Here is a 13,575-nt window from a genome sequence, read left to right as displayed (position 1 = left end):
TAATTTACATTTACACCTCAGCATGTGATTTCAATGCTGCTGCTTCTATTTCTACGTGATGACTTTCCTCTACACACAAAGTATAAACATATTCCAGTGATTTTTATACAGCACTTGAAAAATACTCTTCCCTTTTTGGTTTTATGCAAATCATCCTTGCATAATCAGTTAATTTTTCGACTAACAGGATGTATGCATTCATCCTACATTTATAGCTTCATACTGTAAAATGGCAGCCCTGAAAAATGATTATCAAAAACAATACTAATGCTACATACCTTTTATGGTTGTGAAAATTAAGTGAGTTTTTAAAAGTGTAAAGCACTTGGCTTTTGGCTCATAAAAAGCAATTTACTGATACCATTGTACTTACGATGATTATCACAATTTCCCTAGATTTCATGAAATCCAGGGAGATTGTGATAATCATCGTAAGCACAATAGTATGAGTGCTTGTAAACTATTAGGATATAAGTGTATAAGTGTTAGAAGTGCTAGAAAATATTAACTCTTCATTCAATCTTTCAAACTAAATTCAAAGCAATCATATTCTATTTTAATCATATTGTTTTATAATATTGCTAACCCTTGGTTTTACAATACAAACAAGTGGAGTGATGAAATTATATAGTTAGAAAAATAGGAATGGTTAAGAGGTTTACTTAACTCCGTAAGTAAGACGGAGTGGTTCATAAACCTGTATGTTTCAACACAAAACAGCTAGACAAACTTCTCAAAACTGATTTCAATTTGAATGCAGCTTCATTCAAAGGAACTATGATGAATCACATATTCCAATCTCTTGTCCCTATTACTATCATTTATGATTTCTGAGATTCTAGAACTCTGTCTAGAACCTTTTAACCACTTTAACCTAAAAGCTATCAAGTGAAATATGTCTGCAGAATCATTTAAACCCCACATTCAGAAAGGTGGGGTCAAAATTCCTGAAAACTAGCATCCTTTCAATGGAAGGGAGAGTGTAGTTTACCTAAAATACAAAATTCTTTCCTTCAAGTACAGATCCATTCTTGGTTATTCTCTCAAAACTACATGTCATTCATTCAACAGAATGCTGTGCAATCATGAAAAATGACTTAGACCAATATTTATAAACATGGAGATCTCTCTACAATATACTGTTAAATGGAAAAGTAGATTGTAAAAGAACAAGTATAATGAGCTCATTTTTATAAAAATATACACACTCACAGGCAGGCAAAAAAGAACGGAAAGACATATACCACAAGAATACAATGAACCAACTTTGGTAGGTAGCAAAATTCTGTGTTTCTTTATATATTCTGTATTATGTTGATTTTTTTTTTTTTTTTAGTAACAAGCATACACTATTTTTATAATTGAGGAAAATGCTATTTTCATTTGCTAGTCAGGCAAAAAACATATGTTTGCTTTTGTCTCAAAAAGCTGCCCAAGGAGGAAGATTTTTAGAGCCACTTACTATTCAGTCACTGACAACTATGGATACTCTACACTTAACTCATGCAGAGCAATAAAAAAGATACCATGTGCTTTAAAAAAAAAAAAAAAAAAAAATCAGAAGAGTTAGAGGTACCATCATTAAAATCCTTTCAGAAAAAAAGCTGCGAATAGAAATACCAGCCCATAATTTTTTTCTTTTTGAAGTTGACCCTTCCCTTTCTATGGAAAAGAAGTAGATACTTCACCAAAACCTGGGCATTTTCATAAACTCAGAGATCCTTCTTGAGAAACTTTTTGGCTATGCCTTTACCTTCTACGGCAACTTACATAGTAGGGAAGGAAATAGGACGGTTCTAATCTAGACAGAATAAATAAGTCAGCACCTTTATTTTATATAACTGAAAATTTAGTTTTGCCTTAATATCTTTTTAATCAGTCATAGAACACTTGCATATTCAGGCACTGACCAAACGATTAAAATTTCAATTGATTATGATATAGACACTGTTAAAATCCACTGGGAACTACTGAATACTTTAAAGACATCCAAGGGAATTACTAATTATCTGAATTTCTTTTTCCTATTATTGTATCAAGTTAAGATTCACAGAATTTTACAAATCTAAATCTAAATCCACAGGAATTCTTCACAGGACTACATTTTCTATTAGCATTTGTTTATTTTTTAATCAGTGATAAGAATATCTATGTATATGAAAAGAATTTTGATATCATCTACAAAAGCCATTAACCACGTCACAGAGTACTTACATAAAGTCGCATGTAAACTCCTTTTAGATTTTATTGCTAGGAAAAAGTTTCTTTTACTAGACAATAAAAAATATACAACTTATACTTTTACTTGTTTTGATCTTATCTGCTAGGAGGCTCAAAACTAAATTACAAAACTTTACCTAGCCTAGGATTCTGGTGTATCTTCCAATATTTTATGTGGCTCTTGATCTTTTGTGTATCTAGTACCGAATTTAACTTATATACATAGTTTATCAAACTGTTCATAATTAGGCTTAAGGCAGCTATTGCCAATACTGAGAATTTGAATTCAAAAGTCACATTCTGTATAGATGCTCTGCCACAGCAACAAGCCATAAAGTACTTCAATGACAACAAATACCACAGAAATGTATTCAACTTAACTTTCAAATTAGAAGGATGAGGCAAACAAGTATTGCAAAAAAATGGTTTCATTTCTGGTGAAGAAAATAATTTAAAAATATACAGGTCTTCCCTAATGAAAGTATTAAAAGTTTTGAAAATTTAAGTTTGTTTAATTTTACTTACCATGTCTTTCAAAATTAATAGGGTATTTTAATTATAACAAAAAGACTTACATACCTTATGTAAACAAGTGTCCACTACCCAATTGCACACATTTTCCAGGTCATCAGATACCTCAAGCCTAGATTTAACAAATTCACAGAGCTCCTCATTACTCATAACATCCCAGATCCCATCACAAGCCAAGATGATAAATTCATCCTCTTCTGCTCTTAAAAGTTCATAAACCTCAGGCTCTGGAGAAACTAGTTGTTCTGTTGGGCCCTTGCCATCAACACACTTGTAATCATAGTCTCCCAGAGCACGAGACACTGCTAATGAACCATTAACACGCTGTATCATTACGCTGCCTCCTGCATTTTGGATTCTCTCCTTCTCCCTTGGATTGCAAGGTTTGTGATCCTGGGTGGAAAAGCAGACTTGTCCATTCCTATACAGAACAGCGCGTGAATCACCACAGTTGATAAAGTAGACATGCTTCGGTGAAATCATAACTCCCACTGCAGTTGAACCGCTCCTGTCCAATCCATTTCTGAGGTCTGAAAAGTTACGCATGAATTCATCAATTTTCAAAAAGCCAGTTCTGATACCACTCTTGACATTTTCCACTGAAGGCTCAAGAGCCGATTCTGATTTTGCAGCTGCCTTGAATTCTTCATTATTAGTGATGTGTTCTAATAAATGTGTTGAGCAGTAATTTGCCACCCGGGATCCAGCATGACCATCATAAACTGCAAAAAATGACCAGTCTTCCAAGCCGTGAGGAATACCTACAACAGCTGTATGTGCGTCTTCCATTTCCACTCTCCATCCTTGCATGCTGCTCAGGCCATAACGTAAACCATTCCCAGCACCATGAGCATTATGTTTCTCAGTTTTGGGTTTATCCAAAAACGCACCCATGTTTAGTAATGAATCTGAAAGAAAAAATATTATACGTGTTATATGCTTAAATCTGATAGAGAATTCATCTATAATATCCCATCTATTCTCTAGTAACTCCTATCCAAGTATATTTTTCAGATTTATCTGAATTTACTAAACAGAAAGGGGGAAAACAACATTTCCCTCCACATCCTTTTTCTAGAACAATGGTTTCTCAATCTTAGCACATTATAATCATTAGACCAATTAAATCAGTATCTCTGGGGGTAAGACACAAATATCAATATATATTTTTAAAGCCCCTCTGGTGCTTCATATGTGCAGCAAGTTGAGAACCACTGTTCTAGGAGAAAGGAAAACCAAGAAACAAAACCTGGATAAGTTGTGTGTTTTTTTTAATTCAACTTATAAGCTAACTCTAGTGTTCAACACATAACACTAAATTCAAAATGGTGCAACATCTTGTTCAATAAAAAGTAATGCCAATATATTTTAGAAACATCTCCAAAAACAAATATTGTAATCAAGATTCCCACCCCCAGTGATCCCGAAGACAACTCCAAAATTCAATTAAGACATATAATCTCCATTCTACTGGAAAAGCCTCATTCTCTCAGAGAAAGACTTTGAGGGAGGTGAGGGTCCGGGAATGGGATCTGGGGTAATGGATGCCAACATGGTGTCCACCACACGAAGGTAATCCAGGAGTTATACTACAAGAATGAAGCTGTGCTTCCCAGACGACAAGGCAGAGACTAGATTATGTATTTGGTTCTTGTGCTCTGTGTTTATTTCCCTTTGGATTTTCTCTCTTTAATATAGTTTAAAAGTTTTTACCTTATCCCATATGTAAAATTAAGGGGAAAAAGTCTCATGCCCATGTTCTAGAGAGGACATTGAAAAGTAAACTGAATGTTCCCTGTCCCCAGAAGTCAGTATTGAGGGATAGTAGTAATAAGGAATAGTCTCCCAAAGGGGAGAAAAATTAGGACTTAAGCAAAAGAGCTGAGAATGAGAGGTCTGGCTACTCCTATCTGCTGGACCGGGTTTTTCTTTCTTTTTTTTTTTTTTAAAGAATAGTTTACTCACACATTATAGTCATAAAGTCATTTTATCTATTAACAGCTCATTTCACAGGATAATTCGTAAGATATGGCCATGAATTTTATCATATAAATTACAAAAACATCTATTAGAGGAGATTATTGGGACAAAGTGCCACATTTTATTGAATGATCTGGGTAAGCTTCATGCAACAGAAACTCCAGAAAACATACTATGTGTTTGAGTACACACATAGATCTAGACCTCAGAAGACTAAACCCAATGATCCCAAAAGAACCAAGAAACTTACAGTGCCTAGATGAATATTTTTCTGATAATAAATAAAAGCATACTAACTTGCACCCAAAACAACACATACAATAAACATACCAATTTAAGACAGAAACTGTAGGAAACAAGGAAAAGAATGCCAAAACACTGAGTGATTCCTGGCTTTACCAAGTATCTGTTTTCCTATTTAAAAAGCTATACAAAACAATATTGAGTATCTCTTCCTGTTCTGAAATTCTGTATTTTTAGAGTCTGATTAGTAAGTAAATGATCAACTGCTGCCAACAGCAATAAGATTATATATGACGTTGTAAGACCAAAATACTGTCTACAATGGATAGAACAAGTACCACAAGACAAATGTGTATTTTGTATGCAATGCCTGATTCATTGGGGGGGGGGGGGGGGGGGGCGCGCGGCGGTTATGGATTTTAACCACATCTCTCAATTTCTGAATGAAAGTTAGGGAAGTTATGTAGGCTCATTGACCAAAGCTTCTAAAATGATAGGAACCATATACTATTTTCCAAATTAACGGGGGGGGGGGGGGGGCGCTCAAGTCAGGCATGTCCTCTTATATGAAAACTTAAAAATCTCTCCAATCAAAACAATTATTTATCATCTTTCTGAACTCCTGGAAGAAGTGTCTCTCACAGGTGAGGCAATTAATAAACTACATACTGCTTTATGACAAGCCTTATATTAAATGTTAATATTTATGCCACTCTAAATGTATATGCTTATGTCACATGGAACCAAGTTTCAATTTTAACCTTTTATTCAAACCAGTCTTCTTACTGAAACTTACCTTTAGGCAGAACTAAGCTTGCTTGTTACAGTTTTACTATCTACCCAATTCAGATTTTACTTTTGTTGTTTTTTAAAGGAAGGAGTGACTCCTTTATCGTATGGTTTATCTTTTGGGAAAGTTTAGTTTTACTTTATATGTAAAGGAACTCTTTGCTTCTCCATGTTACTTGGGCACTGTGTGCCTTGAAGAATGACTGTTGACAAAATAAGGGGAAAACATTTCAGTAGAGAACACCTCTGACAGAACATAAACTCTAAAAATATAAATATATACATAATACTGCATGGATCTTTTATATACATTTTTTCCCTCAGAGGGAGTTCAAAACATTCATCAGATTCTCAAACAACTTTTTGGCAGCAAAACAGATGAAAAACAACAGCCATAAAGGCCAAGAATTTAGTTTCACCTGATCCAAGCTTATCTCTAAATGAGCTAAAACACTTAATGATTCATATAAAAGATTTCTAGTTGAAGATGGACTGAATACAAGCGATTGTTTCTCGTCTGTTCTGAAATCCCAACTAAACTACAATAAGGGACTTTACATTTTTACTTTTTTGAGAAAGGGAGGGAGGAAGGGGAGGAGGGAGGGAGGAAAAAGAGGGAGGGAGAGGGAGAGAGGGAGAGGGAGAGGGAGAGGGAGAGAGAAATAGAGAGAGAGAGAGAGAGAGAGAGAGAGAGAGAGAGAGAGAGAGAGAGAGAAACATGGATGTGAGGAACAGCGATTGGCTGCCTGTTGTACATGCCCCAACCAGTGACCAGACCGGCAACCTAGGTATATGCCCTGACCAGGAATGGAACCCACAACCTTTCAGTGTACGGGATGACGCTCCAACCATTTTGAGTCACACTAGCCAGGGCAATAAGAGATTTTTTAAATCTATAAAGATAAAATTAACGGGATGAAACTGTGAAAGCTGGGGGGCAGAAGGACCAAGATCTCTGACTTAGTGGAATACTAACTTAAAAACGAAGCCAGCTGTGAGGAAAGAAAGAAGTAAATAAGTTAAAACTTCAGACTGCACCAAAAGGCACAGGTTTTGTTGGTACTTCTAAAAGTGGAGGTAAAACTGGAGCTAAAAACAAAAGGCTCTCTGGTTGAGAGCCTATTGAAGTAGTAGTTGGCTCCCCAGAATTCTCTCAGGTTCAGTGTAGCTTAATGAACGAATACCACTCCTTCACCCCTAAAGAGAGGTTTTAATTCTGGAGAAGGTAAATAGGATTTTTGGAACGGGAGAATACTAGGCAGGGATGAGGACTGGAAACTAGACTTGAAACATAAAAGTGAAAGTTTACATACTTATTGTTTGATATACCAGCCTTTTCCAGACACATGGTCCCTAAAAAGCCGACAATCAAATTTATATCCTCTAAACAAAAGATGAAAATCTTTTATTCTCTTTAGACTCTCACCAGCCCTACAGAAAAGATTTTAAAGGTACTAACACTGGAGGTTACTCAAAAAAATAGGTCAGCCAAATCAAAATTACTCTGCAGTGATCCTCAGAGCCAACAAATCACACAGTCACATAGCTTCCAACCAACTATTCAATGCCCACTTTAAAATATAAGCAGTCAGTCTAAGGCCAAACAAAGAAGAATTTCCCTAATATAAGAGAGGGTCAAAACAAGCAGAAAAGGACAGCTTTGAAGAAAAAGGGAATAGGTTAGAAAAAGAAAACTGAAGAGAAGAGGGAAAGAAGGGAGAAAGCAAGCCCGCAACAAACTCCTTTCAGAAAGATAATATTTGGGGTTCATGAAACAACAGGATGTTATTAAAAGGAAAAATAGAACATTCAGAAAATCAAAAGAGGTCCTGTAAAGTAAAGACATAATCACAGAAGAGAAAGCTGGGAAAATAAAAGTTATAGGAAACTCCCAGAAATTAGAGCACAAGATGGAGATGGTAAAACAGGACAGGATCTGTCCGGGAGGTTCAAGGGCCAAAAAATAGAAATAAGAGAACACAGAAAACTGGAAAAAAATAAAATTTTTAAATAATTTAAGAAATTTTCAAACAAAAGGGCATACATTTCAAGATTGAAAGGGCCCACCCTGTGCCAAGCACAATGAATGAGAATAGACATTTACAAAGGCACATCATCAAAAAACTTGAGAACACTGGAGATGGATAAGAGCCTGTAAGTTTTCAGAGACAGAGGGAAAGGTTTCACACAAAAGCTTAAGAAACAATGACATGGGATAAAACGTGTGTGTGTGTGTGTGTGTGTGTGTGTGTAGAAGAGCATGATTTAGAGATAAACTCCAATGGAATCAGGAACGTAAGAGTTCGAAAAGGTTGGGTTCTAGAGAATCTTCTCCAAGAAGAGGAGCTTGTAGAATTATTTTGTTCTTTAAACTATGTTAATGCTTAATTTAAAAAGCTAAATTAAAGAAGCCTAAAGTAAAACAATAGAACACTACACGATAAGATTTAAGGAACTGTATTTCATATTATAAACTAATCTCCCTAATACAAAGATCCTATAAATCAGTAAGAAAATGACCAAGGTGATAGAAAAATGGACCAGAAACACCCCCAACAAATGGGTCTTAAACTATGTCCAACCTCAAATTTAAAAGAGAAATGAAAATTAAGATTACATTGAGGTATCGATTTCATGTATCAGATTGGCAAAAATCAAAGGTTTGGTAATAATTTTCTCCAGATTATGCAGAAACACACACTGCTATCAGTAAAAGGAAATTTAATAATATTTACCAAAAATTGCAATTATACATATTCTTCAACCAAATTCTAAGAATTTACCTACAGGTTTACTCCTACTTATATACAAAACGATTATTTGCTGCAACACTGTTAGGAAAAGTAAAATACATAAAACCATCTTAATATCACTCATTTGGGAACTGATTAATAGGATGAATCAAGATACATATTTAATGATAAAATATAATGCCCTACAATTTTAAAAAAAATATATACGTGTGTGTGATCATGCACATAGATATACATATTCATTTTCTAGAAGCAAACACAGAATTGGAACCTCTGAGGAAGAGAAGTCAAGAGGTTGGAAGACAAGAGTAACAGAAATGCTCTCCATTATATACCATGTTGTACCTTTTCCAGTTTAAACATGCAATTGTAATAAAAATTACTTAAATCTGATACCATTTAATGAATGTTATTTCAACTAGTAAAATCCCTTGAGTGAATCCTTTTTTAGCAATCAAAAGTTATAATCAATAAAAATCTAAAATAAATGTCAATATATTGATATCCAAAGGGTTTTTTTCCCCTGCTAACAAAGAGACAATCACCTACATTGACACAGTGAACCATTAAGACTCAGCAGATACATCATTTTAATGGATTATCATTTCCTTGAAGTTATTCCAGGAACTTCTTCCTTAAAGAATTACTATGAAATTGAAGTTCATAGCAATTTAAAAATACTATTGGCTCTCTGTCAACAATTACTGAAGTGGGTGATAGGTATATGAGGGCTCAATATATACTATTATTTCAACCTTAATGTACATCTGAAATTCTCCATAACCAGAATTTTTAAAAAAGTTTAATGCTGTCTTTCTAGGTTCTGCCAAAATTAGGCACACTTCTTCCTGAGCAACCATACTTGGATACTTTTGATGGCAATGAAATTGAAATTGTAACACATGTAGAGAAACAACTGCCTAAACAACTTCATTCTCTCTTTATCCCTCCGTAAGTACAAATGACAGATACTATGGCCAAAGGTACCGTTAGCAGCTTGAATTCATCTGAACAACACAATAGAGCAGACTACGGGGAGGTCTGGTCAGAAACCAAGCCCCTTCAGGGACAATCAGGTGACTAATCTGATAGGGCTAATGGTCCTCTCAATCGCTAATTATTTTAATTAACTTTTGCTCCAGAGGCTCATTATAACAAGTAATCAAAATCTGCTTTTATCTTGTTTGAGGCACTGAGCAATAGGCAAAAACTTTCACAATGTTCATTCTGTGGCAGACTCTTTAAATGCTTCACAAATATTAACTCATTTAAATTCTACCGTTTAAAAAAACAAATGTCAACAAAGCAAGCAATTCTCAAAGAAATCTTCAACGGAAAATCTTTATAGACAAAGCAAATCATAGATTTTCAACAAAGGACATTCAGATACTGCAAAATTCCCCCTTTCCTTTCTACAGTTGGGACACTGGGCAAGCCTTGTTGGCCGAGTAGGGTGAGTCGATGCTGGGTGGAGAGGATCAATGTGGGGTTGGGTGGGTACGGGGACATCTGTAATACTTTCAACAATAAAGATAATTTTTTTTTTAAAAAAGAGCACAATCTGTCAATCCCATCTGCTTCTTATCAAAAGGATGAGGTGGTGTCAGGAATGACTTAAGCGAGTGGACGACAAGATTTTTCCCCAAAGGTTTCCGTTCTTTTGACTAAAAGGTAACACACATAGCAATAATAATAAATCCTTAGTTTTTTTGTGAGCTCCTGGATGCTAGGTTTTATATTGAGATAGATGTGCACTGCATCAATTACATCAATTACATAGCAATTTAGTAGCTAGTATTATTAATATTCTTATTTTATACTTGAGAAAATTGAAATATCTAGTATACCCAGGTAACAAAATTTAAGTGGCAAATCAGAATTCAAACAAAAGCAGAATAGTTTAGAACTGGCATTCTCATCTAAAGGCTTAAGTGGTTAATGCATTTAAAATTTTTTTTTCTTCTTTTTAAAAATCAAAATAGTTATATAAATATTTGGAGACTCAAAAAGCAAGGGTACTAAATGTAATGTGGTACACAGATTGGGTCCTGGCACAGAAAGAGAGAATAGAAAACTGGTAAGATACAAATAAACAGAATAGTACCAATGTTGGTTTCTTAGTTTAGACAAATATACCACAGTAATGTAAGAAAACAAGTTTAGAGGGGTATGTAGGAACTCTCTATACTAGTTTGTAACTTTAAAATCTAAAATTATTTCAAAATTAAGTTTATTTAAGAAGTTAAAGGTAAGCCTCAGTTAGGTAGAACACTTTATACCAACCAATATGTTGCAAGGATTATAAACTGGCTATGGAAAATCTCTCCACCTGTGATTCTGCCAATCATAGCTTAGAAATGTATCCTAAAAATACCAAGATTATATAATAATTAGAGCTCTGACCCAGTATTCTACTTCTGAGAAGTTATCCTAAATAACCCAAACTGTACAAAATATTGTATTATTTTAAAAGATTAAACAAACAACCTACCAGCATATTTTAAAGAAATATAAATGAATATAAACTGAAAATAAAAATAATTTGCATTTCTAACAATAGAAGAATGGAGTAAGTGTATAGCAATAGTTCTCAACCAGGGGAGATTTTGTCCCCCAGACAAAATCTTGGTATGTTTAGAGATTTTTTTTTTTTTTTTGTCACAACTGACATGGGAAGGGAATACTACTGGCATCTAATTAGCAGAGAGGCCAGGAAGGCTGTAAAACATCCTACAATGCACAGGCCAGCCCTGCAGCAAAAAATTAATGGTTCAAATATCCATGATGTTGAGGCTAATAACACCTCATCTACAGGATGAAATATTATACAGTCGGCCACAGTATGTTCTCTTGATATGTGATGAAAACAGCATTTTATCTCTGGTCTTCTTCCCCAAATCCCATAATCCCTGTCTAATCCCTAAGGAAAGCACTAGACAAATCCCAATAGAGACATTCTATAAAATACCTGACTAGGACTCCTCAAAATTATCAAAGTCCTAAAAAGCAAGGAAAGTTTGGGCAACTCCCACAGCCACAAGGGGCCTAAGGAGATGTAATTTAATGTAATGTAGTATATCCTAAACAGAATTCTGGAAGAGAAAAAGAAACATTAGGTAAAAAATAATAGAACATGCATAAGTATGAGCTTTAGTTAATAATAATGTAAAAGTACCGGTTCATTCACTGTAAGGGCAGTTGTCACTTGGAGTTTCTCACATTTCTCAGATTTTAGGAAATACTCAACTGAAAACTTATCAAATGATTGGCACACTGGATCTGTTCCCTAGGAATTCAGCTGGGACTAAATTCAGCCAGGGAGAGCCTGTATATGGTCTCTCCAGTTTGACTACATCAGGGTAGTCAGGCTTCTTACATGGCACCTGGCTTTCCCCAGGGGGAATATCCCAAGGGAACCAGGCAGAAACAACCTGGCCTTTTCTGAATGTCACCAGTGCTGCAGTCTGTTAAGTTACAAGCAAGACACTGGGCCAGCTCAGATGCAAGGGCAGAGGATATAGACCCAACCTATCACAGAGGAACATTAAAAAAGAATCTGCAGACAGGTATTAAAACTACCACACATGGTAAAAGACTGGAAGTTTACTTTGAAAAGTCTGAACTACAAAGGTTCAGGATTTAGACACAGCAGATTTAATTGAGAGCCAGAATAAGAAGCCTTACTGAAAGCCAGAGTTAAACTATAAATTTGCATAATGAATGCTGCTGAAACCCTCAGCCTTCTTTCCCAAACCAGCTTTCAGAAATTTTATAAACCTCAAGCAGGCAACAGTTTTACTGCTCTGAGGAAATTCAGCAGTACCAGAGAAAAGTATTTTCAGATTACTTACATACAGGAACACTCAACAAAATGGTCAGGGGTCAGGTCACCATTCAGGGAGGCCTACCAAATGACAGTCCTTGTCCATTCACACAAGGAATGGCGGCTATTCAAGCTTAAACATGAATAGCCATCCAAAGAGTACCAAACATTGAAGGAAAATATACAACATGAAATGCATAATAAATCAAAAGAAACAAAAAACAAATCAGAAAAAAACAGTGCAAAGTAGAAAAGAAAAAAAAAAAAAAAAAGTCCTCAAGAGAAAAAAGTACAATATTCATGAAACAAGAATGAGATGTTATAAAAATGTTTTTCTGAGAAAAAGAAAGTGTTCTTATGAACTAAAATGAGGACTTTATTTTAACCTTTAACAATAAAAGGTTACACCCTGGCCAGTGTGGCTCAGTTTGTTGGGGGTCATCCTGTGAACAGAAGGGTTGCCAGTTAGATTCCTGGTCAGGGCGCATGCCCAAGCTGCAGCTGGATCCCCAGTGGTGGGTGGGCAGAGGGCAGCCCATACATGTTTCTCACTCTCACATTAATTTATCTCTCTCCCCCTCCCCCTTCTCTCTAAAAAATCAGTGAAAAAAAATCTTTAAAAAAGTTAAACGCTACAAAATCAAGTTGGAAAAACCACCCAAAAAAGTAGGATTCTTCCACCTCTCCCCACTCTCTCCCAAAAGAGAGACTCAAAACGGGAGAGAATGCAATGAAAAAAAGTTTTAGGATTAGTCCAAAGTATAACATCCAACTAACAGATGTTTCAGAAAGAACAAGAAAAGCAAAGAGAAGAAATTTATCAAAGAAATGATTCAGAAAAGTTTCCCAGCACTAAAACAACATAAGTGATTGAAAATGCCTAGCAAAACTGAATGTAGAACCACAACAACAAAAAAGGTAACTGAAATTTCAAAATACTGTTAAGATAAAAGCCCTGAAAATTCCCAGAGGGAAAAAACAGGTCATACGAAGAGAATTAGGAACTAGAACAGCATCAGAAAACTCAAGAGCAGTATCTGGTAAAGATGTACATAACTTCCTGTGGAATTGTCCGATTACAGAGTGCCCACCTTAGAGAAATTCCCGTCTATACACTAGGAGAAGCACACAATGATGCTGATGCACTCTACAGAACTTAAAAGTATGGGTTACATCTACATTTATTACCGAGAATCAATCTCAAAAACAAAGCAAGCTGGAGAAGGTGTGATGGGT

The 13,575-nt window shown here is 35.3% G+C and overlaps 1 protein-coding gene across 2 annotated transcripts in view; it reads right to left on the bottom strand.

The window, feature by feature from the left end:
• PPM1B (protein phosphatase, Mg2+/Mn2+ dependent 1B) overlaps positions 1 to 13,575 on the bottom strand; it is a 52,379-nt gene that overhangs the window by 20,432 nt on the left and 18,372 nt on the right. For both annotated transcript variants that reach the window (XM_016204102.2, XM_016204103.2), the window contains exon 2: positions 2,800 to 3,659. In XM_016204102.2, coding sequence (XP_016059588.1) covers positions 2,800 to 3,645 — 846 coding nt within the window. In that variant the 5' untranslated portion in view covers positions 3,646 to 3,659. The remainder of the gene's footprint in view (positions 1 to 2,799; positions 3,660 to 13,575) is intronic.

This window comes from Miniopterus natalensis, chromosome 13 (genome assembly GCF_054644295.1).
Source record: "Miniopterus natalensis isolate mMinNat1 chromosome 13, mMinNat1.hap1, whole genome shotgun sequence".
NCBI classification, from domain to species: Eukaryota; Metazoa; Chordata; class Mammalia; order Chiroptera; family Miniopteridae; genus Miniopterus; species Miniopterus natalensis.
Note: the sequence above shows the minus strand (reverse complement) of the source record. Positions and strands in the feature narration are given on the sequence as shown.